Source organism: Notolepis coatsorum (genome assembly GCF_963971535.1).
Source record: "Notolepis coatsorum genome assembly, chromosome: 6".
Lineage (NCBI taxonomy): Eukaryota > Metazoa > Chordata > Actinopteri > Aulopiformes > Paralepididae > Notolepis > Notolepis coatsorum.
The window spans coordinates 74424336-74446383 of record NC_140170.1 but is presented as its reverse complement, the minus strand read 5'-3'; the positions used below and the strand labels follow the sequence as shown (position 1 = coordinate 74446383).

Genomic DNA, 22048 nt, shown 5'->3' with positions numbered 1-22048 from the left:
GCGATAAATTATTTCCTCGAAATAAACATGAAACGTGGTCGCAAAGTTTCGATATATCGATTTTCCAAGCTTGGATATGAGCACGCACTAACAACCAATCGGTGAAGGAGATGGCCGAGAGCGAAGGAGACCCCCGCTGCACCTCTGGTAGAGAGGTAGGACTCACTCAACAACAAGGCTTGCTAGGCTAATTAGCTTGCACGGCGATGTTTTATATATTTACGTGCGAGTATGTGTGTGGCGTGAATCTGAGGCCACGTTTATAGTAGTGTGGGTATACAGTGGACGTCGTTTCAATATATTGTGGCGGAAGAGAGTATTTTAGTGTGATATTTAGCACATTGTCATGGAATACACGCTTAGAAGCAACAGGCTGGCTAGGTTAACTAGCTTGCACAGCGATGTTTTATATATTTACGTGCCGAGTATGTGTGTGGCGTGAATTCTGAGGCCACGTTTATAGAGTGTGGGTTACAGTGGACGTCGTTGCAATGTATTGTGGCGGAAGAGAGTATTTTGTGTCATATTTATTACATTGTCATGAGATATTCCGTTGTCGGCTAACTGCTAACGTGCGCGGACTGATGACGACATCAACTCGACTCGAGACATTCGCAGCAGCATAAGTTAATTAAACTTGACAGACATTATAACGACGATAATTATCGATATCGAATTATATGAAAATAATTTTATAATTTTATCGCGATAACATTTTTGGTCATATCGCCCAGCCCTAGTTACACTAACCAGTAGAGCTACAGTAAAGGGTCAGACCCGTTAGCAGGTGCTGGTTGACTGCGACCGACCCATTAGTAGTTTAGATTATGATCCCATCGAAGAAGATAATAATAAACAATATTAATAAATTGCTGCTCGCCCAGCCCTGCTACACACTGCATACCAAAGGAAACACACTGCAAACACACAAGCGGTCTCTACCCACTTAACACACCAACACAAGATTAAGCACGAAAAACGAGCCAGAATGACCATGCTAACAAATAGATCGCCGGAGTCCAAAGCCAACGGCATCGTTCACCTGCAGGGGGGGGGGGGGGGGGGGGGGGGGGCAGAGCATTGTAGGTTAACCAATAGGAACACAGAGAAAGACAGAGAGTCCCCAGCCTCCAGTCTGCAGAATTAAAAACTAGGAAGGGTCTCTCTGTCTGGGGAGGAGAAGGAAGGGTCGCTTACCCGCTCAACACACCCAGAACGAGGTTTAGAACCGAAAAAGGAGCCGAAGATCACCAGACTCACAAAGTACACCATGGAAGCTCAAAGCCCATAGCATCATTCATCTGAGAGGAAGAGGAGGAGGGACAGGGATGAGGGGAGGAGAGAGAGGGGGGGAGAGGGGGGTGAGAGAGGGGGAGAGAGAGGGGGAGAGAGGAGAAGGGGGGAGAGAGAGAGGAGAGAGAGGGGGAGAGAGAGAGGTGGGAGAGAGAGGAGAGAGGGGGAGAGGGGGGGGAGAGAGAGAGAGAGAGAGAGAGAGAGAGAGAGAGAGAGAGAGAGGGGGAGAGAGAGGGGGAGAGAGGAGAAGGGGGAGAGAGAGAGGAGAGAGAGGGGGAGAGAGAGAGGTGGGAGAGAGAGGAGAGAGGGGGAGAGGGGGAGAGGAGAGAGAACAGAGAGAGAGAGAGGAGAGAGAGAGAGAGAGAGAGAGAGAGAGAGAGAGAGAGAGAGAAGAGAGAGAGAGAGAGAGAGAGAGAGAGAGAGAGGAGAGAGAGAGGAGAGATAGGGGGATACGGGGGAGAGAGGGGGGATGAGAGATAGAGGAGAGAGAGGAGAGAGAGGTGGAGAGAGAGAGGAGGAGAGAAAGGGGAGGGGATGGAGAGAGATAGAGAGAGAGAGAGAAAGAGGAGAGAGAGGAAGAGAGGGGGGAGAGAGAGAGAGAGATAGGGGGAGAGAGAGAGGAGAGAGAGGGGGGATATGGGGGGAGAGGGGGAGAGAGAGAGAGGAGAGAGAGGAGAGAAAGGGAGGGGATGGAGAGAGAGAGAGAGAGGAGAGACAGATAGGAGATTGAGAGGAGAGGAGAGAAGAGAGTGGTAGAGAGGAGAGAAAGGGGAGAGGAGAGGATATAGTGAGAGAGAGAGGAGGAGAGAGAGAGAAGGAGAGAAGAGAGAGGGAGAGGCAGAGGGAGAGAAAGGGAGAGACAGAGTGAGGGTGGAGAGAAAGAGAGGGAGAAATGGATGTGAGAAAGAGAAAGAAAGAGAGTAGAGAAGCAAAAGAAAGAATGCAAGTTGTTAAAGCAGGAAAATGTAGGAAAACAAAGAAATAGAGAGAAGGTTTTGCAAAAGCAGCAGATTGATATGTGGGAAAACTGGCAGCCAGTGCTGCAATATCACAGCTGAGCTCCCGTTGATAATTGTAAGTATGGTTTTACTTTTTTATTAAGAACAATAGATACAGTATATATTTATTGTTTAATTTGTATTACCCCCCCCCCCCCCCCTTTACTTATTACTTCTTTTCTTACCTCACCCGCTCATTCACTTTATAAACATTGTATTGTATTTGTATATGTATTTTTTACGTGTGCGAATAAAAACAAATAAAGAAAATCTAATCAACAGAATGTCAGTCACATGCTTTCCTTCTGGTCTGCACAAAGTCACTGCGTTGGTCACTGCGTCCTCTGAGACACGTGTTGTGGAGTGGTGGGAGTGGTGGGAGGGGGGGGCTTGGTGGTGTCAGAGGTCACCGGTGACAGACTCACCCAGTAGAGCACGTCCGTCCAGCCCTCCATGGTGATGCACTGGAACACCGTCAGCATGGCGAACAGGAAGTTGTCGAAGTTGGTGATGCCTCCGTTCGGGCCGTGCCAGCCCTCTCGACACTCTGTCCCATTGATGGGGCACTGGCGCCCGTGACCTGAGACTGCACACGGAGCCGGCTCGTCCTCCGCTATTCGCATTTCTAGAGAGACAGAGAGAGAGAAGGGGGGGCGGGGCGCTCACGATTAGGCCTTAATTGTTGCCATGTTGATTTCCAGGAAGGACGTTTTGGCTGTGATCTGGAAGGGTTGGCCGAGCTGCGACACTGTGACTTGTCATCGTTTTCACCTAAACAGTTGTAAGGCTACTGTCCTGCCTCACTTCCAGTGATGAAGCTAAGCTATGCTAACGGAGCGTCTATTCACAAAGCTAAAATGCACGCACAGAGACAAAAAAGGTATGCATCTTCTTGTCTAACTCCAGGGAAGATGTTAAATAAGCTAATTTCCAAAAAAAGTGGAGTTCCCCTTTAAACGGATCTTTTTCAAGTTCCAAGTTTTAATACTCTTATCAACATGAGTCAACAAATGCTTGCTTTAACCATTTAACACAAAAGGATGACCCTCATGCATTGCAAATTTGCATCAAATTCAAAACAGAATGGCCCCATATTTGGCCCCAACGCTCCCAATGTTTAAATCCCATGTAAAAACACATCTGTTCTCCCTAGCATTTTACAAAATGTGCAGTCTGCTGCCTAATGTAGGGGGAATTCTGGGACAATGGCATCTAGACACTATCATGTTGAAGCCACTGCAAATTCAAAGCAGTGACATGACTGTAAGAAATATATATTTATATAATATTATAAAATATATATTTATAATATATAAGACTAACCGGTGACTAACTGTATCGCTATACAAGAGGTTTAAGTTAAATAAACGCTATGTTACAACAAATACACAAGATAGACAGTTTATATTTAGCATTTTAGCATTTAGCATTTTTTGATTTTATATATTAGATTAGATATTAGTTATTAGATTATATATATAGTAACTATATTTTTTGTAGGGCAAATATAACTGAGAAGACATACATACCCTCATCTTGCACCTTGACCTTTTTACACTGCCTACTTGCCCATATGCGCATGTCCAGAGTTATATTGTTATATTGTTTACACTGCCTATTTTTATTCTATTTTTATTTTTTTACTTCTCAACTGTACTATAATTCTATGACCTGTATCATGTCTTCTACTACATGTACCTCACCTCCCCCCTCCCCCATGCTGCTAGGATGCCCGAATATCCCCAAGGGGATCAATAAAGGAATATCTTATCTTATCTTATCTTACCTGAGCCAGGGAGGTAGCAGGTAGCGTGCATTTTACCGATGAAGAGCTCCAGACCGATAATAGCGTAGATGATGATGACAAACAAGACCAAGAGGGCGATGTGGAGGAGAGGGACCATGGCTTTAATGATGGAGTTCAGCACCACCTGTAAACCTAGGAGAGGGAGGAGAGGGAAGACGTCGTAATGGCACACAGGGATAAGGAGCTGGTGTGTGAGGCCGCCGTCACAGTAGTTTGGCTGCTATGGCTGCCAGGCATCATCGCCAACAGGTCAGGAACGTGGGGAAAGGATTTATCTTCCTGGAACATCTTTTAAAGCGGGCTGTAGGGATGAGCCCTACTTTTTGGGCACCTAAGTTCCAAAATGGCTGCCAGGCTTTAGTGAATTAAACTTAAAGGGGCAGTGCATTCAAAACATTTAAATAAAATATATAAAAAAAAAAAACATATTTTCCTCTGGAGGAATTTATAATATTTTAATAGTATATTATATTATTATTTAACCTTTATTTAACCAGGCAGGTCAATTAAGAACAAATTCGTATTTACAATGATGGCCTGGCGAGAGGACAAAAGGGCCTCTTGAAGGGTAACAGGGAAAGGGGACAACAATAAATAAATAGATAAATAAAGAGGAGAGAGAGGAGAGAGAGGGGGGAGAGAGAGGAGAGATAGGGGGGAGAGAGAGAGGAGAGAGAGGCGGGATATGGGGGGGGAGAGGGGGAGAGAGAGAGAGGAGAGAGAGGGAGAGAAAGGGGGAGGGGGATGGAGAGAGAGAGAGAGAGGAGGAGAGACAGATAGGAGATTGAGAGGAGAGGAGAGAAGAGAGTGGTAGAGGAGAGAAAGGGGGAGAGGAGAGGATATAGTGAGAGAGAGAGGAGGAGAGAGAGAGAAGGAGAGAAGAGAGAGGGAGAGGCAGAGGGAGAGAAAGGGAGAGACAGAGTGAGGGTGGAGAGAAAGAGAGGGAGAAATGGAGTGAGAAAGAGAAAGAAAGAGAGTAGAGAAGCAAAAGAAAGAAATGCAAGTTGTTAAAGCAGGAAAATGTAGGAACAAAGAATAGAGAGAAGGTTTTGCAAAAGCAGCAAATAGATAAATAAATAAAATAGAATAGACAGACGATACATGCATCACAGAGGTAGGGGAAATAATTAGAACACACATCAAACAAACAAGTTAACCAAATTAAATTACATGAAGCAGAACAAATCAAATGAGTTAAAAGGCTGAGTGACAGTTGCAGGTGTGCGTAAACAACTCTGCGATAGAGACCTTAAAAGTAGTGGTGCTGAATGGCACTCAAAGCTCCAAAAAATACATTTGAAAATTTTTATGAAATCATGACACAGTTACTCAAGACACCTTGTTGTCAACAGTTTAATTTAGGAACTATTTTCTACCTAAGTACGCCCACCATACGTTTTTATAGGGGGTGTGCTTCTGTAGAAAACAGTTCCTGCATCAGCCATTCAGCTCCACTGTACTGGAGTGAAGGCAGACATCTCTACAGCAGATATCTCCAAAAGTCAACCATTTGAATGGATAGATAGCACAGCAGTGAGTTCCGGTTTTGCCTGCTAACAGTGTGTTTGTCTACGATTGTTTGAATGTCGATGAAAACACCTAGCATTGGCTTTCGATACTCTTGCCTCTCTGACTCCCATCTTTCTGCACTACACTACCATCTTTTCACACAACCCTACCCCCCTTGGTACCAGGGCACGGTTTACAAATCTGTGGGCATTGATTCGTAATCCGTGGGCACGGTTTACAAATCCATGAGCGTGGTTTATAAACCGTGAGCACGGATTTTTAAACTGAGAGTGCACATGGATCTTTTTTTATTTAAAATGTTTTTGCTGAATGCAGGCGGGTACAATCCGAAATGTTCTTAAGGCAAATCTTTATCTTGTCTCCTCCACACTCCTAGTTTTCCTCAGCATATTTCATGAAAACTACAACTTAATGGCCGAAGAGCAAAACCTCCTATCTGCATGAAAAAAAGTGGGGGAAAACCTCCTATCTGCACTTTGCGAGACACTGATACCTGGCCAGGATTGTTAAAACATAATATAGTTATATAGTCCAGAAACAGTGTATTGTATTGGGGATCAGTATTGTATTGGGCGACAGTGGCTCAGGAGCTCGAGTAGTCGTCTGGTAATCTGGAGGTTCCCGGTTCGATTCCTGCTCCTCCCGGGCAGCGTGTTGAAGTGTCCTTGAGCAAGACACGTAACCCCTAACTGCTCCTGATGAGCAGGTTGGCACCTTGCATGGTTGCCTCTGCCGTGAATGTGTGAGTGAATGGGTGAATGTGAAGAACAAATTGTAAAGCGCTTTGGATGAAAGCGCTATATAAAATGCACCATTTACTATTTATAAAATGCACCATTTATCAAAAAATTTCTAAAAAAATTGCAATCTGCAAGAAAATAACATGTTCTTTTTAGTTTTCTCAAAAAAGTGCATTTTTCAGATGGGAGGTTTTGCTCTTCGGCCATCGAGATGTTTCTACAGCGTTAAAACAATCCTCACTGTGAGGAGGGACACAATTCCACTTCCTCTCACGGTCAGAAACCTTTGCTGTCGTCACAAAACGAGAGGGTGTTACAAATGATTGTGTACTGTACACAAGCAGATTAAGTGCTTCTCGCGTAAATGGTCATTAGCCTGCGTTTCTGAGTTTGTGTGTACTGTTGATAGACCCAGAGCCCGTGTCTCTGAGGCACTGATTCTGACAGTCTGTTGGGACAGAACCTTCCCCAGGGAGGGAGTGACTGACACACATAGACCATATGAAGGGGGGGGGGTTCACTCGGCATCAGTCACAGGGGGGAGAGAAGCTGGGGAATTAGCTGACGAGTTCGCGTGATATGTTGACGGTTATATGTAATTATATGCCATAGAATAGAATTGATTGCTTTTCGAATAGATTTTAAGGTCCTCCTCTGTATTATACAAAGCACTAATTGGAACAGGACCAAGCTACGTTGCCAATTCTCTTGTCAACTATGTGCCTCCTAGAACATTTACGATCATCTACTACTGGTTTATTGAAGGTTCCCAACCACAGCCAAAAGAAAATTGGGGACGCAGCCTTATTCAACAATATACAACAATGCACAATAATCATACATCAAGGTACGATACAATCTTAAAGTGGCCAAGTGGCAGGTGGCAGCTATAAAAGTGTTCCTCCATTGGCAGGCAAAGCCATTATAACCTTCACAACAATACACAGTACACAGCAGTACTTAGCAATACACAGTACACAGCAGTACTTAGCAATACACAGTACACAGCAGTACTTAGCAATACACAGTACACAGCAGTACTTAGCAATACACAGTAGTAAACCACAGTACTTAGCAATACAGAGTACACAGCAGTACTTAGCAATACACAGTACACAGCAGTACTTAACAATACAGAGTACACAGCCGTACTTAGCAATACACAGTAGTACACAGCAGTACTTAGCAATACACAGTACACAGCAGTACTTAGCAATACACAGTAGTACACAGCAGTACTTAGCAATACACAGTACACAGCAGTACTTAGCAATACACAGTAGTACACAGCAGTACTTAGCAATACACAGTACACAGCAGTACTTATCAATACATAATCAAATGTTACAAACGTTACTTATGTAACATTAGCTGAGGTAGTAATAGTAATCAGTGGTAATGTATGTAACTTAATGTTAGCTGAGGTAGTAATAGTAATCAGTGGTAATGTATGTAACTTAATGTTAGCTGAGGTAGTAATAGTAATCAGTGGTAATGTATGTAACTTAATGTTAGCTGAGGTAGTAATAGTAATCAGTGGTAATGTATGTAACTTATGTAATGTTAGCTGAGGTAGTAATAGTAATCACGAATCAGTGGTAATGTATGTAACTTATGTAACGTTAGCTGAGGTAGTAATAGTAGGCCTAATCAGTGGCAATGTATGTAACTTATGTAATGTTAGCTGAGGTAGTAATAGTAATCAGTGGTAATGTATGATTGTAACTTATAACGTTAGTTGAGGTAGCAACAGTAATCAGTGGTAATGTATGATTGTAACTTATAACGTTAGCTGAGGTAGCAACAGTAATCAGTGGTAATATATCTAACTTATGTAACGTTAGCTGAGGTAGTAATAGTAATCAGTGGTAATGTATGTAACTTATGTAACGTTAGCTGAGGTAGTAATAGTAATCAGTGGTAATGTGGTAAATATTGGTATCACTCATTGCTCCCTGTGCACTTTTGATTCTCTATGTACACTGCTGCGCGATCACAGCCTTAAATAAGAAGAAAGGAGGGGGCCTAAGGAGAAGCAGGCAAAAGTGAGCATGTGTGTGTTTGTGTATGGTATGTGCGCGCGCGCATGTGTGTGTGTGGTGTGTGCACGTGTCTAGGTATTGATCACTCACTGGGTACTCCTGAGACCAGCCGCAGGGGTCGCAGCACACGGAAGGCTCGGAGGGCTTTGACGTCAAACCCACCGGACTTGCCAGAGCCGTGTCCGTGCAGTGCAGGGTGGATGCTGGGGTCAGGAACCACCGGCTTCTCATCTTTGGTTAAAACCTCCAAGACAACACTGAACAGTCTGAGGAGAAGAAGACAAAAACAAAACACACACGTGTCATTATTTACAACAATATGCTCTAACTGTGATTTATTTACTTAGTTCCACAGTCACACAGGTTCAAAGGTAGCTCTGGTTCAAGTTCAAGTTCAAGTTCAAGTTCTTTAATAGTTGTCATACAGAAGTACAGAATACTTTCATACAAAATGCTTCTTACTGTTACGCTCCAGAGACTGTGCTAGACAAGATAGTATCAAATAACATAATAACATAATATAGCATGAATTTAGAAGAAGAAAATGAGGTCACAGTTGTTCGGTATAGACATATGTACAATGTTCTGAGTTACCATATAATATACAATACACAATACTATGCAGTGTACTAATGTACAGTACTATCTAGTGCAAAGCAGAAATGGGATGAGGTACAATTTTAGGTACAATTTACAGTAAGGTGTACGAGTTGTAGTGCAATCCTTCATCCATAAATATAAAGTGTGGGGAGTGGGTGCTACAGTGTGTTTGTTTAAAGTGGGTGTGTGCTATAAAGTGTGTGTAGTGGGTGCTACAGTGTGTTTGTTTAAAGTGAGTGTGTGCGTGTGGATGTGTGTGCTATGTGTGTTTGGTGGTTGTTGTTGTGTAGTGTTCATTCATTGTTCGTTTAGCAGCCTGATGGCCTGGGGATAGAAGCTACTTCTGAGTCTTTCTGTGCTCGCCTTGAGACTCCTGTATCGCTTGCCTGACGGCAGCAGTTCAAAGAGGCAGTTGTTCGGGTGGCTCGAGTCCTTAATAATTCTCTTAGCCTTCCCCTTGCAACGCTTGTAGTAAATGTTCTGGAGGGTGGGGAGCCCCCCTCCAATTGTGCGTTCGGCTGAACGTGTCACTCTTTGTAGTCTGCTTTGGTCTTTTGCAGTGCTATTCCCAAACCAGGAGGTGATGTTGCCGGTCAAGATGCTCTCTATTGTACATGAGTAGAAGTTCTTACGGATCTTCTGGCTGACTTGGAACTTCCTTAGGCGCCTGAGGAAGTAGAGGCGTTGTCGTGCCTTCTTCACCACACTGTTAATGTGTATGGTCCATTTCAAGTCCTCGGATATGTGGGCTCCGAGGTACTTGAAGCTGTTGACTCTCTCAACCGGTGCCCCGTCGATGCTGAGGGGGCTGTAGTCCTTGACCCCCGACCTCCTGAAGTCCACAATCATCTCCTTTGTTTTGCTGACGTTCAGGGAGAGGCTGTTTTCCTGGCACCATCCCGCCAGGACCTTGACCTCTTCCAGGTAGGCCCTCTCGTCGTTGGCAGAGATCAGGCCCACCACCACTGTGTCGTCAGCAAATTTGACGATTGTATTGCTACTCCGCTGAGCCACACAGTCGTGTGTGTACAGGGAGTAGAGGAGGGGACTCAGAACACAGCCCTGGGGGGCCCCTATGTTGAGGGTGATGGATGAGGAGGTGCAGTTGCCTGCTCTCACCACCTGGGGTCTGCCAGTCAGGAAGTCCAGGACCCACTGGCAGAGGTCATAGCCCAAGCCCAGGTCCCTGAGCTTGGCTATGAGTATGGAGGGGACTATGGTATTGAATGCCGAGCTGTAGTCGATGAATAGCATTCTCACATAGTTCCCCTGCCTCTTGTCAAGCGCTTTACAAATGTAAACAGAGTCATCTGAACACACAGCATAACGTTTCGGTATGACAACAATAATAAATCTAATGACACTCGGCGGCTCTATGATTGATGAGCGGTTTGTAATCCGCTATACTCTCTGATATGAACAACAAGATTATCATAGCAGAGTAGATCATTCCACCACAATAACGTGCTACTGTAGCTACTGGGGTGAATTCCAGTACATTCTGTTAGCACATTAAGCAAACCTCTCTCACTTGAAAAAGGAGGACACTTTATCATTACAGTCAGTTACACCAAAAATGCTCTAATAGTACAAGATAACACATTACAGCGGTCCCAATAGAATGATAACGGAACACTTCCTGTTTCCTAAGTGGGTGGGGCTTTTACACTGTGAGATCGCTGGATAAGGCTCGAATGGTTTTTCTCAATTGCTTACTCACTAAAATTGGAACTTGAAACGCAGTCCCTGAAACCTGAAACAACACATCTTTGCTTTATTCAATGTGCCAGTGCTGCGCCATGTGACCTGGTTAGTCTCTCTTTGCAGCAGGTGAGAATGACTTGGTGAGTCTCTCTTTGCAGCAGGTGAGAATGACTTGGTGAGTCTCTCTTTGCAGCAGGTGAGAATGACTTGGTGAGTCTCTCTTTGCAGCAGGTGAGAATGACTTGGTTAGTCTCTCTCTGCAGCAGGTGATAATGACTTGGTTAGTCTCTCTCTGCAGCAGGTGATAATGACTTGGTTAGTCTCTCTCTGCAGCAGGTGAGAATGACTTGGTGAGTCTCTCTTTGCAGCAGGTGAGAATGACTTGGTTAGTCTCTCTCTGCAGCAGGTGATAATGACTTGGTGAGTCTCTCTTTGCAGCAGGTGATAATGACTTGGTGAGTCTCTCTTTGCAGCAGGTGAGAATGACTTGGTTAGTCTCTCTCTGCAGCAGGTGATAATGACTTGGTGAGTCTCTCTTTGCAGCAGGTGAGAATGACTTGGTTAGTCTCTCTCTGCAGCAGGTGATAATGACTTGGTGAGTCTCTCTTTGCAGCAGGTGATAATTACTTGGTTAGTCTCTCTTTGAAAGGCCTCTGGTTATACATTCCTCACCTAGCCAAGGGGGGGGGGGGGGGGGTCATCTCAGTGGGTCACATCAAAGTGGAGCACTAGACTGAATGAAGCTACCAATAGGAGCTAGAGGAGGTACTTTAGACCTAGAAACGGAATGATGCACTGAGTTGAGACACAGTGGTGTCTTTATTATTACACACCTATTTATCTTCAAGTAAATAAATACACACTTTTATATGTTTTACTTAGAGGTGCTGTAAGTGATATTTCTTTGTTAAAACAGGTTTTTCTGCATGTTAAAATAATAGCTCTACATTCCGACAGCTGGTATAGAGTGTTTGGTCAGTAACATGGGTCTGGATGTTGCCCCATGTTGCTGACCAAACACTATAATTATCAGTGATGGCTGTCAGAATGTAGAGCCATTTAAGACTTATTTCAACAAAAAAAATTGAAATGACAGGATGTACACGTGTTCCTTCCCTCGTTATCAATATTATACACCGTAGCAGTATAAACTTGAACATCATGATGTTGTACAGAATTAAAAGTGGCACGAGTGTCCGCCTGGTGCACAGGCGTTTCATTATCACACACATATTCATCTTCAAATTAATTAATATCCTCTTCTATGTGTCACAACTTCAATGACTCGATGTTCTATTTCCCTAATAAATGTCTCATTATCAGTATTCTGCACCTTAGCAGCAAGCCTGAACACATTTAATGAGATGTTTCATCTATGTCCCTCCCATAACAAAGCAAGCTTTTATATTTGTGTACATCTGTCACTCATTTAACTAGAAATGAGTAAAACATTAAATAAAAAATATGTACTGCGAAATACTATAAAAGTATAGCCTAAATAAGATCATTATAGACATACTGAAGCATAATATGGTTGCCATAAGGTGAGTTTGAGCACAATATGTTCCACCTTCCAAATACTTCTATGCACCATTGTATAGGCCTATATAGACAGAGCTATATGTATCTCTAGGATATTGATAGAATTATCTTTAGTGCCATTTCTCTCTCTCTCTCTCTCTCTCTCTCTCTCTCTCTCTCTCTCTCTCTCTCTCTCTCTCTCTCTCTCTCTCTCTCTCTCTCTCTCTCAGTGCATGCTGGGAATGAGATTGGAGAGTGGAGGTTGGAGGTTGGAGGTGTAGTGAGTTTTTTTCTATCTTTATCTGTCTATTTTGTTAATTTGATGATGGGATATTGTATTATAGTGTAGTGTTGGGTTGCTGTGTGTTTTGGTGTGTATAGGGTTAAGTGGGAGTGTTTTGTTTGTTTGGCAGTCGGCCAGGCTGTTTTGCTGGTTGACGTGAGTATGGATTTTTCCAAACTTGGTAGAAAGCATGGCATTAAGATATCTGTTCCTAATGTGTCAGTAGAGGACTGCAGTATGGCAGTTGGAAATATTGTAGGACATAGAAGTATTAAATCAGCTGCGAGAATGAACGGAGGAGTGGTGATTTTTCTTGATTCATTGGACAAGGTGCAGACACTGGTTCAATCAGGGATCAGTGTTGATGGGGTTTTTCTTGCCGTGGAGCCTCTCTCCACACCAGGCAGAAAGGTCTTTCCAACATTCCACCGTTCATCAGTGACAAACTATTGATAAGTCAACTAGCACGACATGGGAGGATAATTTCCCCTATAAGGAAAATGTCGTCGGGATGTAAATCTTCGCTTTTAAAGCATGTTGTCTTACAGAGGCGACCGGTTTTAATGATTCTAAACAACAGCGGAGAAGAGCTTGAGTTGGTTTTCAAGATAAAAGTTGATGAGTTTGATTACGTGGTTTTTGTGAGTTCTGGAAATTCGGGAAAATGTTTCAAATGCGGAGAAGATGGACATATCTCCCGCGATTGTACGGGGAGAGGGGTAAGGCAACCTCCGCCTCAGCCCCAAGAGGAGCGCGACGCTGGGCGCAGCGCAGGTGTAGAGGAGGGAGGCAGAGCTGCGAGCAGTGTCAACAGTATCCCTCTGCAGACCATCAGCAGTGTCAACAGTATCCCTTTGCAGACCGTCAGTAGTGCAGCCGATAGTATCCAGCTGCAGGGCCACAGAACCGGTAAAGCAGGTACGGAGCAGAGCCTTGGTACAGAGGAGGGAGGAGTGAGGGACGCTGCCCCCCCCTCAACCAGTGGCGACTGTGGGGTAACAGGGGGGGGGGGGCGGGGGGTGCGGGTGGTGCAGGTACAGAGGAGGGAGGGGTGGGAGACGCTGTTCCCCCCTCAACCAGTGGTGGTGTAGGTACAGAGGTAGGAATCAGAGATGCTGCCCCCCCTTCAACAAGTGGCGAGGTAACAGGGGAGAGCAGAGGTTTTTTGGTCCCCCCAAGCGCAGTACCGCGCCAGGGTAAGAAAAGGAATAAGGAAAATATGACAAGTGAAGTAATAGGGGAAAAGCTGAATGTGGTGGACAATGTAAACAGTCAGACAGTGGATGACGTGGTGGGAAGTGATGGAGGGGTGGGCTCTCAGGATAAGGAAAGAGTGACAAGTTTGGTCAAAGAGAGTCAGGAGGGTGTAGAAGGCACAGGTTCCTCTCAGTCCAGCATGGACGAGGATGAGGCTGAAAAACAATGGGGGACAGACGTCTCAAGTGCTGAGGAAGATGAGTTCCCAAATGCTTCTCAAATGTCTGATTCACAACGGAATTTTTTTTATGCAGTCAGGCAGATACAGCAGTTCCTGCACACAACAAAAAATGTGAGAAGTGTCAAAGTGGAAGATTTTTTTGAAGATTTAGAGATGTTTATTTTTTCAGCAAGGACTCAAATGAGGTTGAAGAACAAGGGGGGGTACACTTCCCAGGAAGTTTTTAGACTGAGAAAAATTGTGCAGAAGCTCAACAAACTGGATAATGTAATATTACCATGATAATGGAGCCTCTGATGTATGGTCTGGACATTCAGGAAGGGAGTAGACCTGGGCTTGGACAGTGTCTGCAAGCAGTTGGGACAATGAAACTGAAAGAGGTTGTGAATGTAGCCGGGTCAGAGGAAGTGGCTTCTTTATTGGGGCTGAGGACACCCTGTCACAACAGGGTCTGTCTGGACGATTGGACTTAAGCGCGGAGCATCGGGGAACGCTACCTGTTGCAGGATTATTTCGGTGGAACGGAGGGTCCTGATGACAGGGATCTTTTTCATGCCATCGGGGGACAATACCTGTTGCAGGATTATTTCAGTGGAACGGAGGGTCCTGATGAAGGGGATCTATTTCATGCGCTGAATATAAAAACGGACACAAATGGACTGAAGGGACCCTTCTTGGGTTGCTCCTATGTTGTTCTTGATGAAATATTATGTGTTGAATGGACGCATGGATACTTTTTTTGTTTGGGTGGAGCTTCAATGTTTTTTTTGTTGTGTTGCAGAAGGACAGGTGTATTTAAAAAAAAATTATTGTGAGATCTCAGGTGGTTTTAAGTGTGATGGGGACACATGTTGCCCGATATAATGTGTAGTTAGTTATTTAATTGTATTGACACACGCATTGTAATGAGAATTATGTAAATAAATGTTTTTCTAAAATCAAAAAAAAAATCTCTCTCTCTCTCTCTCTCTCTCTCTCTCTCTCTCTCTCTCTCTCTCTCTGAATCGGGCTGCATGGCAGATCAACCCTGCATGCTGCATACAGACACAGATCTGACCTAGCTACCCACTGGACTGTGTGTGGATTAGAGGAGAGAGAGGGGGAGAAAGAGAGGAGGAAAGAGGGAGAGATGAGGATGGAGATATCTGGAGAGGAGGATGGACGGGGGAGAGGAGTAGAGGATGGGAGGTGGATGAATGGATGAATAAGGGGAGAGATGGATTAGAGAAGATAATGAGATAAAGAGAGAGGAGAAAGAGGAGAGAGAAAGAGAGGAGAAGAGGAGAAGGGAGAGAGAGGAGAGAGGATAGAGAGGGGAGAGGAGATGAGAGAATCAGAATCAAGAATCAAGAGGTTTATTTGTCACATACATACCAGGGCATATAGTGAAATGCGGGTGGCCATGCCTGCATCGATTGTGCAATAATACAATAATAAAGTAGACATAGGAAAGAAAAAAACAGGCAATAAGAGACATAAGATGTGCATGATAAAAATAGACATGCTAAATTTGTGAGAAGGCACTGGTTCCTATGTACACTACTATACAATATACAATTTTAACTCTGTCATTATACTATACTTACTATATCTAAACTATACTATACAAACATCTGTTCTTTCCTTAACACATTCCCTGCCATTGGTTATACCCATCAATATACCTAGTCTGCCACCACTGTAAGCCTATGGAGATGTTTACTTTCTTTGCAGGGCTATAACCTTTTAAATTGTATTGCTAAATTGACATTACTATGGCCCAACATCGATTATCTATCGTTCAGGATGTAGGAACGTTATACTTTTTCATTCATACATTCATACAAAAATACCTTCTAGAATATAAGTATGTTTTATTGTTTTCTGCAGTAATTCCTAGAACGTGAGTTATAGGCCTAAACGCATATATAGATTATCGATTGCCGTTTATTCCCTATACACACTATATTAAAAAATTCAACTGTATATGATCGTATACGTTATGCTTCATCATGTGTGGAGGAAAGGGGGGGGGGTCATTTATAATTCCCCGATCATCAGTGACGGCTTTATGTAGTATGGGTGATATATTGATCAGATGGTTTGCAGTGAAATGAATTCTTCTGAGTCTTTCTGTGCTCGCCTTAAGACTCCGGTATCGCTTGCCTGACCGCAGCAGTTCAAAGAGGCAGTTGTTCGGGTGGCTGCAGTCCTTGATGATTCTCTTAGTCCTCTTACCGTGCGTCAAAGAGACTGGCGGTGAAATATCCCAAGTATAGGATGTCGATCGCCTAGGTCCATTTCCGGTTTGTATGTCGCAATAAACGCCGAAATCATATCGATTATTACGTTTATAAAGCGATCCATTATGTACATTGTGTCTGTCGGGAGTCATGCAACAATGTCTGACGGCCAGATGAATTTAATCGACGCACATCGGCCACTTCCTGTTGTTCCGAGTGTAACTCGCCCGACCATCCACCAGGCGGCGGTATTGAGCCGTCGTTGCCGTCACCTATAGGGTCCAGCTGCAGCGTCGGAGGTGTATATATGAATTATGAATGCCATGGCGAAAAAAATTATATATTGATCTCAATAACGCTATACAGCAACATTGACAGTGTTGTGAAGAAGGCACAACAACGCCTCTACTTCCTCAGGCACCTAAGGAAGTTCCAAGTCAGTCAGAAGATCCTTAGGAACTTCTACTCATGTACAATAGAGAGCATACTGACTGGAAACATCACCTCCTGGTTTGGGAATAGCACTGCACAAGACCGTAGCAGACTACAAAGAGTGACACGTTCAGCCGAACGCACAATTGGAGGGGGGCTTCCCACCCTCCAGAACATTTACAACAAGCGGTGCAGGGGGAAGACTAAGAGAATCATCAAGGACTGCAGCCACCCGAACAACTGCCTCTTTGAACTGCTGCGGTCAGGCAAGCGATACCGGAGTCTTAAGGCGAGCACAGAAAGACTCAGAAGAAGCTTCTATCCCCAGGCCATCAGGCTGCTAAACGAACAATAAACACTATGTAACAACCATCAAATGCACACAGCACACACACCCACACGCACACACTCACTTAAACAAACAACACACTGCAGCACCCACTCTCCACACTTTAGATCACACAAACACACTTTATATTTATTGATAAAGGATTTGCACTACAACTCGTACACCTACTGTAAATTGTACCTAAATTGCACCTCATCCCATTTCTGCCTTGCACTATATAGTATTGTATATTATATGGTAACTCAGTTACGTCTATTCTGCATCGAACATTGTACATATGTCTATACTGAACACTGTGACCTCATTTGTTTACTTCTAATTTACATGCTATACTATGTTATTTTATTTCATACTTATCTTGTCTTGCACAGTCTCTGGAGCGTAACAGTAAGAAGCATTTTGTATAAAAGTATTCTGTACTTCTGTATGACAACTATTAAAGAAACTTGAAACTTGAGGAGAGGAGAGAAGATGAGAGAAGAGGAGAGGAGAGAAGAGAGAAATTAAAAAGGAGGAGAGGAGAGGAGAGAGGAAAGAAAAAGAAACGAGAGAGAGAGGATAGGAGAGGAGAGAGAGGAGGGGAAGGGAGGAGAGGAACAAGAGGAGGAGAGAGAGAGAAAGAGAGGAGAGGAGAGAGAAAGAAAAATGAGAAGAGAATAGAAGAGAAGAGAAGAGAAGAGAAGAGAAGAGAAGAGAATAGAAGAGAAGAGAAGAGAAGAGAAGAGAAGAGAAGAGAAGAGAAGAGAAGAGAAGAGAAGAGAAGAGAAGAGAAGAGGAATGGTGAGATGGTGAGTCATTCTGGTGGTAAAGCTGTGATTGATTCTCTCTATGTTTTCTGGGTCAGATACTGTGGGTGTAGGAGGGTCTCCGTTAACACGTCAGAGCACTGGAGAAGAAGCTTAAGAAGCAACTTTTAACTTAAACACACTGTATACTGCAACTGTCAAGAACATGGATCACAGTGGCAAATCCTAAAGCCAAACGGAAATAAGAAAAATACAAAAAGACCTGTATAGGACCCGGCCAGTGGCGGGTAGATGGGAAAAAGCATATTTCTTACCGGCCAAAAAAAATTCGTATTTTTGTGTCACATATATATAAAAAAAATGTCAGTACATTTCAAGTAGATAAGCTATTACGTTGAAGAATACACACTTAAAGAGGCCAGAGTTAAATTTGTACTCTCTCTCTCTCTGAAGTCTAAACTTCACAACACACAATCTAAAACCCCTCCCTACCTCCCTCTCCCAAACCGTTCCTACAACAATTTTTTTATGTTAAATGATCATGTACATTTATTTTGTATTATTTTTTTTACATTTAAATATCAACATTATCTGGCAATCCTCAGTAAATACTAGCAAACTCATGTCATCTGGTCTTTTCCGCGCACGCACGCACGCACGCACACACGCACACACACACACACACACACACACACACAACATCTGGATCCCTGTGTTTTACATTTCATAATTCCATCTCCAGCCAATACTGTCTACACAGGATTTGATCATTCTGGTCAGTATGTTCAATATGCCGTTGGGCAATATTACTGTCCAATAACTAAGCCATATCATTTAAATTCATATTATTGTCCATATACTTTTCAATATTTAATCAATATTACACTACTACTATTACACTATGACACAAGTACACTATTACTATTATACTATTACACACTATTACACACTATTACACTATCACACTAGTACAATATAACACTCTATTACACTCAGACTATTAAATTACATTATTACACTATCTTTGCTATTTATGTTATTTCTATAACTTTTTTATGTTGTCCTATTTTATTGATGTTGCTTCTACAAGGCCAAGGAGCCAAGACAAATCATTGTGTATATGCTGTACAGTATGGAACATGTGACAATAAATCTGAATCTGAATTACACTATTACACATGATTACACTATTAGACACTATTACACTATATTACAGTATTACACACTATTATACTATGACACTATTGCACATGATTACACTATTACACACTATTACAGTTTACACATGATTACACTATTATACACTATTATACATTATTACACAGTATTACAGTATTACACACTATTACACACTATTATAGTATTACACTATTACACATGATTACACTATTAGACAATATTACACTATTAGACACTATTACACAGTATTACAGTATTCAATTTGTTTCACTATTACACAGTATTACACACTTCGCCTGGAGATAATAACTAAACCATCTATCATTTTTATCAATATTACTGTCCAATAACTAAGCCATATCATTTCAATGTATTCTTCATAACAATAAATAACCATGGTAAATATGGCAGTGGATCTATAATGATAAAACATGTATATCAGGATTGGACAGCAACATCTGTCCATGTTTTTTCCAGACCTAGAAATAAAAAAAACTATTCCAGGCTTTTTCCAGGACTACATAGGAACCCTTTAACGTTAGATACAAAAACAAGATCTTTACATCATTGTGCAATTTTTCAAAAATATAGACTATTAAGTTGGGAAAACCTTCTCTTTAAGAACTGCTGCCTAATGTACAAAATCTGACATAACTTGGCACCACCTCCACTCTGCAATCAAGTACATTTTCGCTCCTCTAACTGGTGCTACTGGAGGGGAAGCCAGAGTCACCAGAGTGGAATAAAATCCCACAGAACATTAGAGAGTCCATTTCCTTCAACGCCTTCAAATTGAATCTTAGGAATTGGTTGATAGATAATCAAAGATGTGAACACTGATGTGTATATACTATGTGGGGATTGAACTGTGTAAATTGCTGTGTATATAAGGGTTAAATTATGTACAGTATGTTATTGCTAATGTGTTTGTACTTGTGTTTTAATCTTTTTTGTACTAGGTACTAACTAGCCCATTATTTCTGGCAGGGGGTCTGCCAATGTAAACTAGCCTTTTGGCTACAATTGGGTACATTTACATTCTATTTAATCTCTTTAATGTACGTTGTCCCTCTCTAACAAATTAATTGAAACTGAAACTGAACTGAAACTAGGGATGGGTACCGTTCACATTTGAACCGATACGGTACCGGTACCGGTACCTGTGAATCGATACCGGTACCCAACGGTACCTTTTTTCTGTACTTTAGTCTCTAAAAATGTAATCTACCTACCTCAGTCGTGAAAGAAATATCCAAACTTCAAATAACTACACTTTCGACCGTTTTCGGCTTGCCATTGCCCCGACTGCTTTGTTGTTGAATCAAGTCAAATCCTAGGTAAGCGTATATTGTGCGTGTGAACGTTGACATGAAAAGAAAAAAGGTTAAAAAAAAATATTTTAAATTTTTTTTACTGTATCTCACGTGAATCGATACTCGGTAGTACCGACGTGTTTCGGTAAGTACCTTTAAAAGTACCGAATTCGGTACCCATCCCTAACTGAAACTGAACTGTATTTAGTCCAACTGAGTGAGCATGTATGTGTGTATGTATGTATGTATGTATGTATGTATGTATGTATGTATGTATGTATGTATGTATGTATGTATGTATGTATGTATGTATGTATGTATGTATGTATGTATGTATGTATGTATGTATGTATGTATGTATTGTGGCAGATATCACCCCCCCTCTCATGGATATGTGAAGGACGGGAGATATTATTGCCACGGAAGGAGTGGAAACAATTAGGTAGCTGATTAGTACTGATAGAACACACATGTGCATCATTAGTTCACCCACATCTCATGCGCACACACCCCAGACACACACACGACAAATACACTAGGTTAGTGAGAGGTGAGTTGAGCGGAGGTGAGGTTGGAGTTGTGACATAGAGAGAGAGTTTTGTGAGGTGAGAGGTAGTGAGAGGAGAGGTGAAGGCAAGAAGGTGTTCATTGTGTACTGGACCCTAGACTGGCTGAGAAACCCCCTTGTGTACTGACGCTGGACTGGACGACTACTCTGAGTATTGAACAATCCCTTCTTTTTGTACGAGAGCATGTTTTGTGTTTTGACCATCGGACTGTATTACGACCATTCTCTTTGCCTATCGAACTGAATTCTGCCCATAATCAATCAATATTGTTATTGATTGATATTGCACTTGTCTGGACATTCGAATTTGTTTGTTTTTTAACCTTGGCGAGTCTGAACACCACCAGGCTCATCACAGTATGTATATATGTATGCATATAGGTATGTATGTATGTATGTATGTTATTATTTTGGAAGGAGTATAATCATTTTAGTAAACCAAATAATCAGAAATGTAGAAGTTGGGAGACTTACCCAATGACGACAATGACAAAATCCAGCATGTTCCAGCCGTTTCTCACGTATGCATTCTGGTGCGCCACCAAACCATAGGCGATGATCTTCAGAAAGGTTTCGATAGTGAAGATGATCAGGAAGGCATACTCAACTGTTTCCTGTGGAGGCGAGCAGAGACAACAAGACAATGAATGGATTGTATTCAGACTACAGGAAGGTTTGTAGTGCCCTGGTGTAAACATTGGTATTATTGTGACCAATCAGATCAACGGTTGGGTGTAGCTACTGTAGCCACACACATACCTGTACATATTCCCCCACAGTATTTATTGCAGTTAATTTTTTTTATTCAGTATTTCTTCTTTATATTAAAATGCAACTTCTCATATCACTATTGCGTTTAGATTTCTCATATGATGTTGGAAGTGAGCGGGGAGTGAGAATTCCACTGCAAAATAATAAGCGTGAATTCGCAACAGCACCATGCCACATTCCAGCCGCCTAGGCCAAAACCTGTGGCCGCTAGATGGTGGGGACATTTTTGTGGTCTATAGAGCTGCTGGTCGCAGCAATAAAAGAAATCTTGAATCATGAATAATACACAATCCATCTCTTCCATTCTGGGTTTCTTGGAACATGTTCTATGGAGTGAGGCAGGCCTCTAAATCCATTCAGAGTCAAAGCGAATGAGAGAGAGAGAGAGAGAGAGAGAGAGAGAGAGAGAGAGAGAGAGAGAGAGAGAGAGAGAGAGAGAGAGAGAGAGAGAGAGAGAGAGAGAGAGAGAGAGAGAGAGAGAGATGGAAAGATGAAAGACTGCGAGAAATTCA

General features: G+C 42.6%; 1 protein-coding gene across 1 annotated transcript in view; it reads right to left on the bottom strand.

Moving 5' to 3' along the window:
* Positions 1-22048, bottom strand: part of LOC311229557 (voltage-dependent L-type calcium channel subunit alpha-1D-like) — a gene marked incomplete at both ends in the record, with an annotated part of 164306 nt that overhangs the window by 71446 nt on the left and 70812 nt on the right. The window contains 7 exon segments of the mRNA XM_084315633.1: positions 1198-1229; positions 1231-1268; positions 1271-1301; positions 2717-2916; positions 4078-4230; positions 8501-8676; positions 21240-21379. Of these exon segments, the coding sequence (XP_084171759.1) occupies positions 1198-1229; positions 1231-1268; positions 1271-1301; positions 2717-2916; positions 4078-4230; positions 8501-8676; positions 21240-21379 (770 nt within the window).